This window comes from Ambystoma mexicanum, chromosome 4p (genome assembly GCF_040938575.1).
Source record: "Ambystoma mexicanum isolate Mex_15411 chromosome 4p, UKY_AmexF1_1, whole genome shotgun sequence".
NCBI lineage: Eukaryota > Metazoa > Chordata > Amphibia > Caudata > Ambystomatidae > Ambystoma > Ambystoma mexicanum.
In genome coordinates, this window is record NC_090927.1 from 709,927,581 (window position 1) to 709,946,879 (window position 19,299).

The window sequence follows — 19,299 nt, forward strand, 5'->3', positions numbered from 1 at the left end:
AGGCCAAGATGCATTTTGACAAGGAAAAAGGTGATATAGGTGTAACCTGCCCACATGAGGGGGGTGTCCTCCTGACATCTCTTTCTTGTCCCTTTATATTGGTGACATTTCCAAGGGTAATTTTTAATGTGAGGAAATGTTTCTGGGACGGATGGTTCATTGGAAAAATGAAATAGGAAATACAGGGTCTCGTCTGAAGACATCCTCTCCCCACACCCCAAGGACCCTCCACCCAGTTGATTCGTCCTTGCATATTCACCCCCAGGGTCCGGATCCAAAAGCAATGGCCTTTCTCTGGCCACCTGAGAAGAGAGTTCTAAGGGGAGTAGATGGGAGGTTGCCCTCAGGTTCCTCACAATATACACTACATGGATAAAGGTGGTGAGGGTTTCAGGGTGGAATAGTGCAGGGGTGGCAGGCTTTCCAAGTGGCGGTGATGGATTTTGAGGGTGACCTTGAATGAAAAGATGCTAGTGATGTTTATTTGATTCTAGTGGTTGGTGTGTGAAGAGGGCCAAAACAAGATCATTCACGGGGTTGGGAAAAAGGCAAAGATTTAGAAGGGTGTGTGCAAAAAAATAACTGCTGCTTTGTAGGAGTACAGGGATGAAGAGTGGTTTCTAAACTCCTACTCAACTTCACACTACTAAAGCAGCAGTCGGTGAAACAGTCACAGCATGAAAAGTATGCCAGGGGACGCGGGCAGGCCAAATTCTTAAAGAGGGGTGCGAGTTAGCCAGGAAGTGTCAAAAACTACAATATTTGTGCGGTAACAAATTAAAAGAAATGTCCAATCAAAACTAATAGCACTAACAGCCAACCCATGTAATGAAATACCCAGAATATGGAGTCTTTTGGTTGTGTTTAAAAGTTCACTTTCAGTATAACGAGAAGGCTATATAGGTAATCGTCTTTGCAGCAGTGTACATTTTTAGGTTTATGTATTTTAAAAAGGTACTCGGTGATGTCTTGTCTCTAGGGCTCCCACAGAACAAGGCCAGGGGACTCAACCACTGTAGATACCTTAATATCTTCGGAGTGTCAACCCTGTTTCGAGGTGGTCAATCTGGTGCAATGGGACTTTGTAAAACAGTGCAATTCAATGTTCCATTCGGGTGGGTAGGGGGAGTGTCTTTCTTCTTAATTGGGAATCTTTATCTTCACTGAGGACTTGGGCCAGACTGTAACAGTAGTTTTGCCTCTGATGTCAGCCCCCAGAGTGCCTTGTCTATAGGGAGTTTAGAGTGTGCACCAGAAGAAGTGGGACCTAAACATTTCCAACATGCTGGTACTGATCCTCTCCTAAGCTGCACTATACTTCCCACCCCCTCCCATTTCTGCCTTATCAAAGAGACTCAAGCAATTATCTCCCTGGTATGACTTGCCGGTTTTACTGGCAGAAGCATTGCCTCCCATCTTATGCTTTGGGGATATGTCTTGTTTCTCTGGGAAAGGGTCAAGTCTTCCCAGCAGGGAGCCCAGGAGGCCTATAATGTTGGGCCCAACAGCTTGTTGTGGGTGAAATGTCCAGCCCCAAACAGTAATACACAAAATCTCTGACAGTTGCATGATTCACTGTAAACCAGTTGATATTAAAAATTATGACAATAATACACAAAAGCTCTGACAGTTGCAGGATTCAATGTAAAACAATGGATATGAAAAATGTTGTGTATGGGTTTCACAATTTTGATTGTTTCTCCTCATAGGTTTCTATACCAAACAAGATGTAGCTTTATATTTACATGTTACGGAAGTTCCTCCACCAGGGCTTTGGGATACACAGTTAAAGGGATGGTCTAGTAAAAAATTTTATTTCAAAAATAGATAGGCCACATAAAAAAAAAAAATACTAGCATCCTCCGTTTTAAAACTTCCTATGTAAAATTTTGAGCTTTTCAAGCTCAAAATTCGAAAAAGCAAGCACAGGGGCGCAGCCATTTTGTGAAATGGAGGCCCTCCTGTGCTGGCTTTTGCTTTTGTGGCACTAATGAAGGAAAAGCCAGCCAGCTGTAGTAAACAAAGTCTACCGCTGGGTGGCTTTCCCTTCATTAGTGCCGGGACTCGGAGGACGCGGACCGGAGACCAGAGCAGGAAAGCTGCAGCTGAATCTCGGTAAGTGCTATTGATTTTTTTTACAAAAAATAAGCACTAGCTGGAGGAGCCCGGAAAACTTAGAAATAAAACCGCAGCTTTAAAAACGTTGAAGCGACCGCAAACATAAATACAACGTTATTGTGTTGGAAAACTCTGCGGTTTTAAAACCGCAGCGTTTTCCAACACAACCGTGTGTGTTTCTGCCTGCTGTGGCTATCACTTTGGGTCTCCGGTGCTCCCAGGGGAGCACCGGAGACCCAAAGTGAAAGCCACAGCAGGCAGAAACACACGCGGTTATGTTTACATGCCGTGTAGTGTTTCTACCTGCAGCTGATTTCCCATTTGGGGCTCTCGGGCTCCCCATGGGGAGCCCGAGAGCCCCAAATGGGAAATGCTAAATGCTGCGTTGTCTGCCTAAATCTGCTTTCCCATTTGGGGCTCTCGGGCTCCCCGTGGGGAGCCCGAGAGCCCCAAATGGGAAAGCAGATTCAGGCAGACACAACGCGGTTGTTTTCCGCAATGCCGCGTTGTGTCTGCCTGAATCTGCTTTTCCATTTGGGGCTCTCGGGCTCCCCGTGGGGACCCCGAGAGCCCCAAATGGTAAAGCAGATTCAGGCAGACACAACGCGGTTGTGTTGGAAAACGCTGCGGTTTTAAAACCGCAGCGGTTTCCAACACAATAACGTTGTATTTATGTTTGCGGTCGCTTCAAAAGCGACCGCAAACATAAATACAACGTCTTTAAAGCTGCGGTTTTATTTCTAAGTTTTCCGGGCTCTTCCAGCCCGGAAAACGTAGAAAAAAAAACGCAGCTAGTGCTTATTTTTTGTAAAAAAAATAAATAGCACTTACCGAGATTCAGCTGCAGCTTTCCTGCTCTGGTCTCCGGTCCGCGTCCTCCGAGTCCCGGCACTAATGAAGGGAAAGCCACCCAGCGGTAGACTTTGTTTACTACAGCTGGCTGGCTTTTCCTTCATTAGTGCCGCAAAAGCAAAAGCCAGCACAGGAGGGCCTCCATTTCACAAAATGGCTGCGCCCCTGTGCTTGCTTTTTCGAATTTTGAGCTTGAATAGCTCAAAATTTTACATAGGAAGTTTTTTAAAACGGAGGATGCTAGTATTTTTTTTTTTATGTGGCCTATCTATTTTTGAAATAAAAATGTTTACTAGACCATCCCTTTAATTGAAACCAATGTGTTTGCTTCCAAAGGGATTCCAAAATGGCTACTGCGAAATGTAGGATAACTTTGGTTCTAGACATGCTAGATATGGTAGGCCACCTTTCTGATATGGTCAGGAATGAACCTTCCGCTGTGTAAATGTGCTCACACATTTCTAGCAAGTTAGCCAATCAAAAATAGGTTTACACTTTGTAATTGAACAATTGACTGGGGCACGTTCTAAAAGTATAGCACCATTGCTGCTAACATACATTTATTTTCACCATACTGTTAAGTCCACACCATACCTTGGCTCACCATAAAATAATGATTTAATAATGTCAGATGTATCACTAGACCACTGCATGATATGATGGGGTTCTCTTAGGGGAGGTACTTTTTAAAAGGGAACCTACAAGAGAAACTGTTACTCGGCTTCTAAATATCCAAATTGTCTTGCGGTGAATACATTTATTTGATGTACTTTCTGTCCTAAAAGCTGCTGGCATGCCAATAACTGATTCCCAGCAAACGTATACTTGTGGTGTCTTCTGTATGGATGTTGATAAGTTAAATTGGGTGTCCAGTCAACTTGTCGAAAAAAAACTGTCGACTGCAATTTGGTCGACGCAATTTGGTCGAAAACCAAATGGTCGAATTTTTTTTTTTATTTATATATTTATTTTGCGGGTTTTCGTTTAGTTAAAAAAGGGGTTTTTAGAGAAAAAAAGGGGGTTGGGGGGGGACCCCCCCAAAAAAAAAAAAAAAAAAGGGTTAAAATAAAAAAAAAAAAATTTCGACCATTTGGTTTTCGACCAAATTGGTTCGACCATTTTGTCTGGTCGACCAATTTTTTCGACGAAATGTCTGGCAACCGTTAAATTGTACATCCAAGGCAGACCCATCAGGGTACAAACCTACTAACATCAGTTTTTAAAACAAAGACCGCTGTCTGAAAGTCAGACTGAGCAAATTTTACTCTCATCGCAGAATCCATTTACTGGAGTTATTAAAATTTCAAAAAAACTGGGAGATTTCTCCTAGCAGATGGAATGCTATCACAACTCTAGAGCACGTGAGTGCAAGGAGGTATGACACAGGAGATCTAGGTAATCAAATAAGGGGGGCAAGAACATGACCTGATTCTAAGGAACCTAAAGGAATTTTAAGAGTGGGAGATTTATGTGGCAGTTGTACAGAGTGCCAGGTGCGTATTTGAGAAGTGTGTTCACTGTGCAAAGGAGTAGCAGTTGGCCCATTAGTATGGTACAATAATGGGACAGAGTACCTGGGTGGAGATGAGTTTTTATGGAGTGGCAGGAGGGATGGGGACATTTTACAGATGGTAAGCAGGTTAAGCCTGGCAGCGGTAGATGTGATAAATTGGTAGAGTTTGATGTTGCTGTCAAGTTTGACTCAGTTTGTGATCCTCGGATGATGGTGGGAGGATAATAGGTGATCGGGAGAAATTAAATGGATGAGAGTTGAATGGAGACATTCTGGGCTGGAGTAAATAAATTCAGCCTTGGAAGATTTAAGCATGAGGCAACATTGTTTCATCCAGTGATTGCTGGCAGAAAGATGGTTGGAGATGCTTGAAGAGACATCTGTGGTGAAGGAGAAAAAGAGAAGAAAATCTCTGTGTCAGCGATAAATAGGTGGTATAAGAATCCAATAGCAGAGGTGAGCTTGAGGGAGTGCTCTAGCATCCCGGTGCAGCCAAATGGAGCGAGTGACTTGAATGTTCAAAGTAGTGGGCATCCACCACCAATGAACTGTCGAGTGAAAAACTGATTCTAAAGGAGCCAACAAGGATGTGGCAGTCCCTGTGCAAACAGAGTTCCTAGTTTTAAGGCACAGGATGGCCAAATACTGGACTACCATTTTCAAATCCTGATGTGATAACTCTGCTTTGCTATCAGAGTCTGCTAAATGTTGCTGGGTTGGTATAGGAAATTGATGTGGTGTCCTCATATTCAAATGGTGTGTACAGTATAAATACAAGCAACTTGGCACACAGAATAAGAATGCAAACCTTTCTGTCCACAGCTTATTCTTTAAAGCACACCTTCACATGAAGGGAGGAGGTTGAACAAAACGGGATAAACCGGCTTCTAATGAATTCCTTCCTCCCACAGAACCTACATATATCTCCAGCGCAGCTTACTTTTGAATTTTGTTTTCACCACCAGCAGATGCAGCGCAGTTCCACGTTGATTCCTCTTGGCGCATTTCTGCAACTCCCTTTAGATGTGATGCCAGAGTATATATAGAGCCACTGTGCTTCATGCCGGCAGTTCCCTTCTTCTGCACGCTCCTTGTGTCGGGAATGCTGCTACATTCAGCTTTCTCTGCGTCATGCCTAAGGCCTTGGGCTTCAAGCCCTGCATGGATTGTGGATAGCAGATAACGGTCTCTGACCCCACATGATATGTTTATACTGCTTGTCGGAGGAACGCATGTATCCTTAGGCTTTACAGGAGCATGCTGTGAAACTCTTCACCGTTTGCCACAAGGCGGACAAAAGGGACAAAAGGAGAACTCCTTAAAAAATACCCTTGTGTGGTGGGAAAGACTAAAGAGGATCAAACCCACCCTGCAAGGATAAGAAGAAGCATTACTGTAAGATTCTGCTCCTCAAACAGCTCCCTGTGGCACCATTCTTCGTCGTCTTTAAAGTAGATCCAACATTTCAGGGATTCCTAAGAGGGTTCAAATGCAACCTGGAGGAATGGGAAGAATTCGGGCTGAAGATGGTGTGACATCTTCGCTAAAGCCCTGGCCCTTGACGGTTTTAGCCTTGCTGCTGGCAGTGCTCATGGGGCCCAAAGTGCAAGGAAGAGCCTGCAGGTAGCCCTTGCAAGACTGCAACTGCACGCCTACAGGCTCGATCCTGGATCCATTGGACTTGGGTCTGACCCAGCATCGAGTTGCCATGTCCTTGGGCATTGAGAGGCTTGATGCCGGCTCCCCTTGCCATGGCCCCATTAGTGCTGATTTCCTTCTGGCGTATGCCCTGCTTCCTGTGGACAAAGATCAAGGAGGGTAACTCTGTCCACTTTGGACTGGAAATTAGGCATTTCCCAAAGGAATTTTATGATGAGGGAGAGGATGTATTAGAACTGGCCTCAAATTTTAGATGAGGCCAGTGGCCTCCACGCCTTCACAGAGCTAGACATCCTTTCAACGCCGGTTTTGGGAAAGCCTCATGCTTCCATCCAAAAGATGACAAAATTGGTTGACACACTAAGCTTGTCAGCTCCTACCAGACTGAAGGTTCAATTTGAACTTAGTCATCCTGGTTGTGGGTCCACAAAGAGGGATCTTACTGCCTTTTAACCTGGAAGTGGAGGTGTTGGTTACCAGACTGAAGGTTCAATTTGAACTTAGTCATCCTGGTTGTGGGTCCACAAAGAGGGATCTTACTGCCTTTTAACCTGGAAGTGGAGGTGCTGGCTATAGCGGCCTGGGAGAAACGGGCCTCTAGCTCCGCTGTGGACCGAGAACTAGCAAAAAAGCACCATCTGCCACCTTCAGACTTGGCCTTCTTTTCTACTCATTCCTACCCTGAGAGCTTGGTGGTCTAGGCCTTGACGACCAACCTTAATAGATACTTATTTCCCTCTTGCCTCCTGAAAGAGAAAGCAAGAGACTGAATGCATGGGGACGCAATGTGTTTGCTTTATTTAGCCTTGCATTAAGAGCGGTAAATGCTTCTTGCGCCTTGGCCAACATTTCTTCTGGCCTCTCGACAGTGATCTCGGAGGCTGCTGAAAACGAACAGGTAGCAACATGAGAGGGGGCTTCAACACCCTATTTCAGGATGGCAGAGAAGCTGCCTGCCACTTATTAGTCTGGTTGTGACACAGAAGACTGCATCACACATGCCCTCATCACCCGAACTGTCATGAGGAGACACTCTTGGATGTAGACCTCAGGATTCACTCCAGACGGTCAGGCAAAGCTCCTGTACATGCCTTTCAACACATTCCTTACTCCTACGTCCCGTCCCCTATCCTCCATACTGTATGGGCGTCCCTCGCTAGCTAGGCACGGGAGACGGAACTTTTTTTCACCAGAAAATTCTTCTTCCCCTTTAAATTTAAATGTGCACGGCGTGACACTGGGAGCATACGCTCCCCTGACTCCGCCCACTGGTGTCAGTCCTCTTTTCCACGTCGATGGCGGCGGCCTTCAGCAGGTGTCCAGCCTGAGAGGGTCCCTTTCCAACGTCAGACTCTCACAACCTCTGCCTGTGCTTGCCTTGGCCCAGACCATGGCTGGGACGGCTCTACCGCATGCAACGCCTTGACTACACACACGCTCAAGAACCGACTAGCCAGGTGGCGAGAGCTCTTAGGAAGATCGCGTCCATAGGACCTCAAAGCGTTTGTGAAGCAGAAGACCAGGCCCAAGGTAGGTGCCTTGTTCTCCGGCGCACCCTGCAAGGGTTACTCCTTCCCAAGGAAGCGCCCAAGCGTGAGGGAGCTAACGGGTCCTAAGACCAGCAACAACACTGAGGCTGCTCCAGCTACTGACCACCAGGCCAAGGGGTCGCAAGATCCTACCAGTGCTACCGCTGAGGGGCCACAAGGCTCTATTACTGGGTCCCAACCCGAGGGGCTACGCCCTAACACGGGACCCATGTCTGAGGGGGAGCCTGTATGCAGCACTACAGGCACCACTGCCGAGGGCGCTCCGCCTACCAAGCCCCGTCCTTAAGCACAGGGTAGGCCTCATCCACCACCGATCAGCGTACTGGTGGAAGCCGGTCCCAGCTCAAGAAGTTTCACAATGCAGGCATGTGGCACGGAGCAAAACAAAATGGCCACCGGGCTAGACAAGATGGCGGCTCACCCGACGCCTTTTCCCTTCGGAGACCAGGCAGGGGAAAGAGATTCCAGGTGGGATTGGTCCCTGTCATTTGGTCCGCATCCTATCCATCCATGTCTCAGGGCAGGTATACTTCGCACTATACAGCGAGACAGGGCTCGCCCAGGACACAGCAGCCTCACTGCCCGACTCCTATGCATGTACCATCAGGCAGCACTCCGGCCTGTGAAGACAGGTTCTTCGAGAAGTTACTCACACTCATGAGATCACCACAGATGGATACCATCCTCGGGGATGTGATCAGGGACATGCTCCATCCTATACTACTGCTTGGATGCCAGTGCCAGGTGAACACGTCGTTTGATCAGGCAGTGTTTAGGAACTTGTTTTCTTAAGAGGGGCAACACTCCACCCTGGGGCTGCATTTAGTTGTAATCGCCCATACAGTATGGAGGAAAGGGGACGGGACGTAGGAGTAATTATAAGTTAATCACCGTACGGCCCACTGTCCTCCCCCCTAACAGATCTGGTGTCATTAGGCAATGCTAATATTGTCGATGCATCAAAGGGGACTGAGGAGCGGTGCCGGTGTGGGGAGGGAGGGGAGCGCATGCTCCCAGGGCCGCGCCCCTGTGCGCATTTAAATTTTAAAGGGGAAGATGATTTTATTGGTGAACAAGGTTCCGTCTCCTGTCCCTTGCTTGAGAGGGACACCAATACAGTATGGAGGAAAGGGGACTGTGGACTAGGAGCACGTCAGTCACTACGGTGAGTTACCTATAATTTTCAAAGCCAAGGCTGATGACTCTCTTCAGAAATGTCCTCCAAGAACACAGCCACATCCCTTCGTCTGGCACTACAGCAGCCCACAGTTGCTGTCAAGAGGGGTTGGTGCTTTCAACCCTTTCCCTCCATTGCCCATTGTGGTAGAGTATGCGCCCCCTTGGGCAAGTAGCAGCCATGCCATCCTCACCAGGGAAGAGGCCATGGAGCTCTTAGAGGAGGCATCGCCACATCACCCGTACCCTTTTCTGCCCAGGTACAAAGCATCTGTGTAGGAGACTTCCACAGCAAACCTCAATGGGAAGGAGAATTTCCTTTCAGAGGGTATTGTATTCATCTAAAACCCTACATGACCTAGTAACAGGTTTGTTATTGCAGACAATAGAAGAACTCCCATTCATCAGTAACTCGGGAGACCACATTGTCAAGTTGTGTATGCTTGGACATGAGGGTTTCCTTGTTAAAGAAAGGGTATTCTTATCCAGGACTTAATCTATGAAAAAGCACTGTCAACACCTGCAACCTATAACTAGCCTTTCTACAACAGGCCAGGAAGACGGCTGCCCCTAGTGTGAGAGCACTTTACTACTTTCATTTGGTTTCACTGCACTTTTTTAAACGAGTGTCAGCCTAGCATAAAACCAGCATGTTCCTTGCTGATTTTATTTAGTGGTGTGCCCTGTGATGTGACTAAGCCTCATATATTGTGATTAAAAGACCTACCCGGCAGGCAGCAAACAGCAGCACCTCTACCCTTTTCTAACAATGCGTTATTTTTTCTGGAATGTATTTAACAAATGTTATGGATGGTAAGGAACATACTGGTAAAATAACATTCCCTTTTAGTGTAATGTAGGACTTTTTTGTGTATACTTTATTTTGCATTTGTAAAGCACGCTTTTTTTTTTTTTTTAATATTTATAGACTTTTAGTTTTGTAAAAGAAAACAAACTTTTTGTCAATCACGTTCCCGGTCCCCAGCCCACATCAATACATATTTTCTTTTTTTTTTACTTTTCGCATTTTTGTGGTGTTCCATTTGATTTCATTACACTAAAATTATGCAGACGTGGGCTGGTCTATCATCTGTGGTAGTATTCTTAGAGTGAAGGACCAAATTTATGATGGTTGTTTCAATAGCGTATCCATAAAGTTTATCACGTTACAAGTTAGCTGCACATTTCTTCCCGTGATCAAGTAGGACCACCATTCTATCATATTGCCGTTTTTAGGGGCGTAACTGTTCAAGTGTAGGGTGCGCTGGTCATTAATCTGTGAACATTCTATTATTAGATGTCTAATGGATTCCAATTTCTGCTTGCAAAAGCGGCAGTTTTCATCCGTAATCATGGGATCTTTTATTCTCCTCATGCGCAGCTTTGTATTGTGCAGGTTGAGGCGTAGCCGTAGAAATTGATTTCGGTGGTAGCTTGACGGGAATTTAGCCAGATATTTCGGTAAAGTGCCTCTTTTTTGTTCACACAGACCAAGGTCAATTCCAGAGGGTAACGCAGCTCGTCTTTCAGCATTCTTAATCCACTTTGATTGCATAAATTTTATTTTTGCCAGTTTTGGTGTCTGTAGGACCAGGGACATTTTTATATTTGTGTCTTCCAGAATACCTATTAGGTTCTCTTCCCATCTGCCTAGCAGAGAGGTGGATGTATCATTATTCTTGTTAGCCAAGATTGAGTATGCCTTTGTCTGTGGGAATAATCTCATTTTCCTTAGCAATAGTATAGATTTCCACAATACTATTGAATGCAGCGAATCTAGGCCCAATTCGTGTCTCAAGGCCACCATTGAGACACATTGGGGCAGCTGAAGGACTTTACGCCAAAAGCAGCCCTCTACTTGAGCCCAGATACAAGCGCTGATGTTCCACCCTGTTTCACTGCCGAAACAAATAGCTGGTGTCACTTTTTGCAAGTAGAAAGTCATCACTGGTTGAAGTGAAAACTTCCCATAGATTGTATGTAGTTTTCGCCCTTGTAATGCGAACATCCGCATCCGCGAGATGATTTCATTTGTCCAACTCCATTCTCTAATTGATATGTTAAATGAGATGCCCAGATATCGAATCGCATCAGTTCTTAGCAATATCTCCTTGTCAATTTTCCAGTTGAACCTCGTTTTTCTTGAATTAGTGTTAGTTCCGAAGGCCATCACCTGGGATTTGTTCACGTTTATCATTAAGTGGTTTGCTGTTAGGTAGGACTGTAATGCAACCAGTGATCTTTGTAGGCCTATTTCGGTGCTGTCAAGCAGCACTATGTCATCTGCGTAAATTATATGCGTTACATGTGTGCCGTTGATTTTCGGGGGAAAACACCTAGTTAGTGAAAGGGCGGCAGGCAAATCCGAAATGAAAAGTTTGAACAGTAATGCAGCAAGAGGGCAACCTTGCTTTACCCCCTTTGTAGTTGCTATTTCGTCGGTTAAGTCCCCTTCTGCGTTCAGACGCACACGAATGCTGGTTCCGGCATATAATGCCATTAGTGGGGCCAGTAGATCATTTAGACATCCCCACTTCTTTAGTTTTTGCCACAGAAGATTGCGGTTTATGCAATCAAAAGCTTGTTTTAGGTCGATGAATGCTAAGAACAACCTTTTTTTATGTTTTAAAGCGTCTAGTTTTGCCAAGTTTAGTAATAGCAGATTAAGTTCCACGCCGACCCCTTTGGTGAACCCAGTTTGTCTCACGTCATAGATCCCATTTACTTCGGCCCATCTAGCAATTTTCGTTTGAAGGAATGTTGCAAAGATCTTCCCCATAGTGTCTAACAACGCTATGGGTCGATAATTTGCTGGATCTTCTTTGTTTCCTTTTTTAAACACCGGGACAATTATTGCTTTTGCCCAGGTATCAGGGATTTTTGATGTTTGGGCTATTTGATCGAATAGGACCTTGATGAACTTTGCCCAGTTTTCTTTGTTTGTTTTGAGCATGACGTTTGATACACCATCGGGGCCAGCGGCTCGTGATGATTTTAACTTCTGAATTGCTTGTGTTATATCTTCCAGTGATTCCTTGACATTCCATTTGCATTTGTCTATTTTTGGCTTTGGAATATTATCACCGCTGCTATTATTGAAAACAGCGTCATAGTGTTTTATCCAGGTGGCTGCATTCACACCATTAGCTAGGTAGTTTGATTGTTTCAGGTGGCCACTATTTATTATCTTCCATATATTGGAACTGTCTTTTTGAATTAAGAGACGCAACATGCGTTCCGCTTGTTCTTGATTACGAGTAATTTTAAAGGACTTCAACCAGTTTCGATACCGTTGGCGTCTGGCGGATAATTGCAGTGTTAGATTAATTCCGCCAGTAGCCTTTAGTTTTTTCACATCATTTGCAAGTAATTTCTTTGCTTCACTTAGTTCAGGACTAAAAGGGTGGATGTGATCCCTTATCGTTCTCTTGTTTGTGTTAGTGTATTGTCTCAAAAGAGATGCATATTCTGCATTTAAATTTGTGGAACATGCCTGAAAGAAGTCCGATGTCATGGAATCAATCTGCCTGCTATTTATCCTTAGACGGTTTTGGGAGGTGTTAATATCTAATTGAGTGATGTAGCTTTGTTGCATTGCTGTTGTACCCACATACCACGATAAAATCAGTGGATTATGATCACTATTGGATGCATTTCTTACTTGTAGGTCTGAGATTAGAGCATGCAAATTCTCAGATGCCCAGATGTAATCTAGGGTTTTGGTTGAATTTGCCCGCTGCCACGTTGCAGCAGCTGGGATATCCCCTCTAGTGCATCCATTCAGCAATACACAGTTACGAGATACTAATTCGTAAACCCATTTTGTGCCGCGATCAGAGCATTCAGTTGGGATCGCTTGAATATCGTTCAAATTACGTTCATTCATTTTATCAAACCAAGAAAAATTTTAATTGCCACAGACTAGTATGAATGGTGCATCAAAAGAGGCATAACAGCTATCTATTTGTGTTGTTATTGACGTTTAGTAGTCCTCATCAGAAATCAATACAGGATTCCAATAAGTGTTTATCAACAGTAAATGTTGTTTATGTTTATTTCCATGCCGATTACTTGTTGCTAATTCAAGGGTGATAGCTTGAACAAATAGGTTCGGATTTTCAATTCCGATTACTTCCCATCCCGACGAGTTTTTTATCATGGCGAGTAGGCCAGAGAAAGGGCGTCCCAAGAGGTTTTTACCAGCCTCATTTAGGTATATTGTGTATCCATCACACAACGGCAACTTTCTTAGCCAAGTTTCTTGGAGACAAATAAACGGGCTTTTGATGTCGTGGGTGCTTCCTTCGTGGAAAAGATGGCCAAAACCTCTGGTGTTCCATGATGTTAACAATTAGGTCGTTTGCCTAGACCCTGTATCATCCTATTCGTTGTTTCTTAGTCGACATGCATCAGTGTCGTGTGATAATTGATGTTTAAGTTGGTTTCTCAGATCTGCCCTTTTTGTAGTATTCGGCTTTTTATATTGGTCATTTTTAAGTGTTTGATTGATTTTGACTGAAGAAACTGTCGCAGTGGTTAAATTGAATCCATAGAACAATAAGTCGTCTTTCGCCTCAAGAATTGGTCGTGCTACTGTTTTAGACCGCATGTGCAAGACTACCCAGTCTGATCTTGATTCGTTTTTATATTCAACGATTCTGATGTCGTCGGATTGGATGTTCCTCAGGGCAGGTATGTTATGCAGCAATTTCATCACATTTGATCTGTTTAGATTTATTTCGTTTATGTCTTCAAGAATATTTTCAAGCTCTAGTTTATACAGACTTTCTTTGAACGTATTCTGTTGTTCAACTCTGCTTTGAGTACCATGTTGTGTAAAGTTTTTTGTTTGCGCCTTTGTGTACTTGGGATTAAGTTTTAATATCGGTTTTTCAGAGACTCTCTGGGATTTACTTTTTGTGTCTGACTGGTCCATACAAAGTGTGGCACGTCCTTTTTCGAGTTCCACTGGCCGTAACTCAGCAGGGCCAATTGGGTAACGGTCCAATTTGACAAGTCTTTCATCTCTGTTTGATAATTTAGTCCTAGCACTCTCTTTTTCCGACACGTCTCTCCCATGCGAGGCGCCCTCTGTTTCGTACTCATCTTCTATCGAATAGGTCGTTAAATCGCAAAGATCTATCGACTCTACCGTAGATTGGTCAACAGATAGGCTAATGTCTTCTCTTCTACGTTTTGTAGGTAATGTAGAGTAGTCTCCATTGTGGACTAGTTGCGCCTTATCAGTAGGTTGAAGGTCAAGTTTTTTTTGCTCTGCTGAGGTTTTTGTTACCACAGGACGCGGAGGAGTCGTCAGATTTCTTATGAAATTTTTTGCTTCGTTTGTTCGTGGACGTTTCGGTGCCTGGCCTTTCTTTGCTTTTTTCAAGGCACTGGGTTGTTTTACCTTTAATATGGCCGGAGTTTTGGTTGATTGAATTGTTTTTGCAGTTCCCGAAAATATGTCAAAAGAGATTTTCCTCTCTATTAGTACTGCGTGGTTCGCCAGTGCACTCATAGAGGATGGGTGCTCTTCAATTGTCTCTGCGCCGCACACTCCCGCTGATGCCCCTGTACTTGAGGTAGAAATACTGTATTTGTCGATCAAGGTGGAAGAATCCGTTATCGGTCTTCCTTTCAGGTGACGTAGTTGCCTCATTCATTTTGGTGGTTGTTTCACTGCAAGTCTCCTTTTGTTTGGAGTTTGTCTCAGGATCCTTTGGTAACAGCGGTGGATTATCTCGACTTCTTTGTTGCGGGGGCATCAGACCCTGATCACTGTGGCGCTCACTACCGATTGCAGGCTCACTCATTACATGGTTGAGTGGGTGAGTAGCAACATTATGCCTAAGCCACTTTGTACATTCTACTAGTGCTTCGGCAAGGTCTAGTTTTTCATGAGCCTCCCTACGAGTTATTTCGTTTAGACGAGAGTGCCATTGATGAGTTGATGCAGCTTCTAGATCTAAACGGTTGCTTAGATGTTCGTTGCGTATTTCTAATGCTGTCAATTTGTTATTTAACAGTACCAAAATAGAATTTTGATCACGTACTGTATCATTTAGAGTCTCATATAGTTTCATAAATGGCATTAGGGCTATTGAGGTGGCCGCCAAGACATTATTGTGAATCTGGATTCCTGCTGCGATGGAAATGTTTCCTTTGTAGTTCATCGAGGTTTCAGATATTTTACTTTCATTTAGTTCCAATGGTCCATTTCGTGCAGGATTAGTTGCAGTTTGGCTGACTTCAGAGTCATCCTGATTTTCTGTGTCAGTTTTTTTCCTTCGATTTTTTTTGGTGGGAGACGTCTGACACGTCTAGATTTATACGACCCACTGTGGTGCCAGGGTTCGATGAAATTGCCACTTGATTAGTCGAGCAATTTGTTTCTTTGTGGTGAGTACTTGCCTTGCGCCCAGGAGTTCGCACGTTTCCATTATTGATTAGGAAGCTTTCATTTAGGCGTTCACGCATCAGGTTGAAATCCGATTTTAGCCGAGCAGTTAGTCGTGCTTCACGGGCGGCAATGTCAACTGGCATAGATGTAGACATGTTAGATAATGGATGTGATATTGCCAGAGGCATTTCATTTCCAGACGTTATCAACACATTTGGTGTAGCACGACTTTTAGCGTCATTTATTACGCTTTCAGCAACCTTATTTGCAGTTAGATTTAATGTTGGTGTTTTTGCATACAAATGGGAAACTCCCTTGTGTATGCCCGGGCTCATGTCAGACAATGTAGCCGTTTTTCGAGGTTCCCAAGTACTCGTGTGGCCTTGCTGCATCTCAATATTATGTATTGGAACATCAGCCTGCAAGGAACAAGTTTGCGTTACCGGTGATTTCATGCGTCCGACTGACGGAGACCGCATTGCCAACAAATCGGCATCGGTTATGTCAAACAGAAAGGTCTCAGAGGCATCTAAGTATGCTGTTTGTGGAGACTCCAATAAGTCGATTAGGATAGTTTCAGGAAGAGCGGTCGACGCAAACGTAGCATGGTCATGGGCGCAATTTTGTAGATGCTCAGTTTTTGCCTCTGTAACACTTGAAACACTTAAGTCAGACGCCAACTTCAGTGTATGCTGTGATGGAGTAATTTCCTGCGGTTGTGACACTGCAACGAATTCAATGTTACTATTATTGGGAGGTTTCACCACATTATAGGCTGGTGCTTGTGCTGGGGGTGTGGCCACCTCAACCCCGGCTAACCCGGAATGCTCGAGTGTCACTGGTAAGGTCTGCTTGGAGCTGTTTGACATTTTCAGTGGCTGTTTGTCAGACGTTACAATTTGTGCCGTTCTGACCTTTCCCTCAACTCTGCCCGGCGTCAAGGACAGATTTCCCGGCGTAGTACAGCCAGGGACTTGCGGATCAGCCTTCGGCGGAAACATATTATTAGTGAGGCAATGTTCATTTGGCTTACCTTTCTCCGTTTTTGAATTCTGCTTCCGCACGCGATTTCGCGTGTGTGCTCCAACGGCCGGGAGTAAGGTCTCTGCACTGCCTGGGGGCAGTTCCATCTGTCCGGATGTACAGACAGCAATCGGCCGAGAGTCGGCTCTGAGATGGACTGGGCAGACTGGACTTACTGCTAATCTCCGTTGACTTCTCAGTCGCTGCAGCTCCTCCTTTTAAGTTTAACCCTTACCTGGGGCAGGAGTTGTTAAGTGCCACCATCCGCCAAACAGCCGCTCAACAGCCGATGCCCTCTACCCCTGCCGGGCTCAACGCCGCAAGGGTGCTTACGGGTGTGCTTTACAGGCAGTTCTGGTCACGTGATGCTACACGTGTGCACCGCCAAGCTCCGCCCCCTCCTGGGAACGAAGCTGCGGGCGGCAAGAGTCCTAAGTGACTCTGGATGCTGGATGCTTGCAAAGCGAGATGCTGGTTAAGAGTTCGCAATCACAATCACCTTTTCCCAGAACGAAGTGTCCTTGAATGCCTTAACCCAGAGGCATGTATGGTTTGTGTCTGTGTCTGTGTGCGTGTGCGCGTGTGTGTGTATTACATATCACTGTATTTGCTAATTTTTGAGACACAAAAATGAGAATAGGCGTATTTCAGTATTCAGAGCATTTTTTTTGGCAAGTATACATTGTGTGCAATGATTGTTTTAATAGTAATATGTATTTGATTTTACAGTGAAAAACAAAATTGAGTACCGTACAAATGCATGCATTAAAATGCAAAAGACTGTTCGCATGTGGCTATGCAAAAGAAAACACAAACCACGGTAATGTATTATGCCACTTACCATTTCGGTTGACTGACTTCATCATTAATTGAATGCATTCATTGTTTGATTGAATGTAATTGTTGTATTTAATTCTAATGAATTTGTTGTTCTCTTAGGTTTTTGAAAGATATTTCATTATATTACAGACCTTTTGAAAAGTCCTCAGCCCCTATATTAAACTATTTTAATAATGCCATGTTTGGCACTGTGAATTGGCATATAATAGTCTGATTGTGCAGATGTATATTATGAGATTTGTTGCTTACCCGCCAAAAACTCAGTTGTCTTTAGGAATGGTAAATATTCTGCAGCTGAAACAGGAGAATTTAAATACAAGAGTGTTTGGCAGGATTGTATGCAGTACCCTTTGGGTGCACTACAACAACCATGACCTCCTGGCAATAGGAACCATCCTATGGTATAAATCTGTACTACAAAGGTTGGTTGCGTGTTGAGCAGCCAGGCTCATCTCAAGAGGGATCAGTGTGAGTTGTAGGGGAGTTGCACAGAGATTCACAGTGACAAGTATTCAAATAATCTCTTACACACAAGGTTTCTTGATTAATCGATTATTAATTTAAGTCAGAGTAAGCCTTCTTCAGAAGGGGCAATATAATAGTAACACTCAAATACACTTCAAAAATACACACTCTTAATATTTCTAAATCAGCAAGTACCCATTTGGGATGGCCCACAGACAACACCTACACCCTCGGGTGACTTCAATAGTTAGGGTGCTGGTGACATTAATATATCACTGCTGCATTTAGAATCAGACTTAGGAATATGTCAAAAGAAAAAGATTGTTAGAACAAAACAAGAGATCACACAAATATTCTGAAGCAGGTTAGTACTTTTAGTAACCCCCAATGCAAAGTTAGTTAACCTCTTCCTGGGAGGAAGACACAACACCTAAGCATAGGAGAGAAGGATCATTCAGGGAGCCAGGCCAGCCAATGTTAAATTAGCAAAGGTCAAGGTGAACTAAAGCACTTCGTGTAGGTAAGTAAGTCTTGCACAATGTTTTAGAAGTCTTTGTAGAATAAGAAGAAATTAAAAGTAGGGCTACAAGCTGATTATGCTTGTGAGGTAAAGAAGCTGTTAGCAACTCTACAGAGGCAACCGAGACAAGTCTCCAACGAGGGCAAGCAAGGTGGCACAATAAGAGGTACATTATCTCAGACTTTACAGAACCTTTTAGGTTGAAGAAAAGTGCAGCGGATGACTTCTGTTCCTGTGCAGCTCTGCAGATCCTGGTGTTCCTGGGCCTCAGTCGTGGGGACAAGAGGGGTGGCTTCTAGGGACTCTTGCATGCAATGGGCGGTCACCGCTCGCAACCGGCAATCTTCAAACAAGTTACACTTCGGTGTTTCAGCTCCTCGCTTCTACCACAAATAGCAACACCGCGGTTCCTGGCTGTCGAGATGGGCTTTACCACAAAGAGCAACACAGCGGTTCCTGGCTGTCGAGATGGGCTTTCCTTGTATCTGGGGTCAGGCACTCTGTTGAGGGGGCTCCAGCATGGTCAGTCTTGCTACCTGGGAGTCCGGAGGATCTTCCTGGAGCTCTTGGCCAGCTTAAAAGCAACTCACACGATCTGGTGTTCCTCTCCCTGGCTATTCAGTTCCAGCAGCAACCGCAGTGGAATTTCAACCAGCACTGAGAGGATGTCCAGGTGGCTTACTTTGGAGTTGATTGTTCCCACCAACTCAAAGGGAGAAGTCGTCCTTGCAGGAGCTTCTCTGTCGATATGAATGTGGAGTTTCAGCACAGCAGCAGGGCTTCACCGGGCAAACCAACGGGCTATGCTGGACCTTTGGAAATCCGCTGTGTTTCCCCCACCAGGAGACAAACCTGCAGGAAGACTTAAGTTCAACCGCCAAGTTGTTGAGTGCCTCCTGACTCTGTTCATAGTGCACCCATAAAGATCTTTGTGAGAGCCTCCTTCATCATGAAACCCATTGTCGCTGTCCTGCTTACAGTTGATGCCTCCAGTGGAAATTAATGTTGACCAGCGGTAAGCCCCCGCAAACCCTTGACCAGACGACTGTGCATGGTGACCACAACAGTGAGCCTTGTTTTGCCCAGCAAATTACTGTCGCCTGGGAGCATTTCTAACTTCTTAGGGGATCGCATGTCTGAGATCCCCTTATATCTCTTGAATTGCCTCCTCCCTTTGGGTGTG

At 44.7% G+C, this 19,299-nt stretch overlaps 1 protein-coding gene across 8 annotated transcripts in view; it reads left to right on the forward strand.

The window, feature by feature from the left end:
* MYO6 (myosin VI) overlaps positions 1 to 19,299 on the forward strand; it is a 1,279,197-nt gene that overhangs the window by 979,847 nt on the left and 280,051 nt on the right. For all 8 annotated transcript variants that reach the window (XM_069606282.1, XM_069606276.1, XM_069606277.1 and 5 more), the window contains exon 24: positions 17,021 to 17,111. In XM_069606282.1, the coding sequence (XP_069462383.1) occupies positions 17,021 to 17,111 (91 nt within the window). The remainder of the gene's footprint in view (positions 1 to 17,020; positions 17,112 to 19,299) is intronic.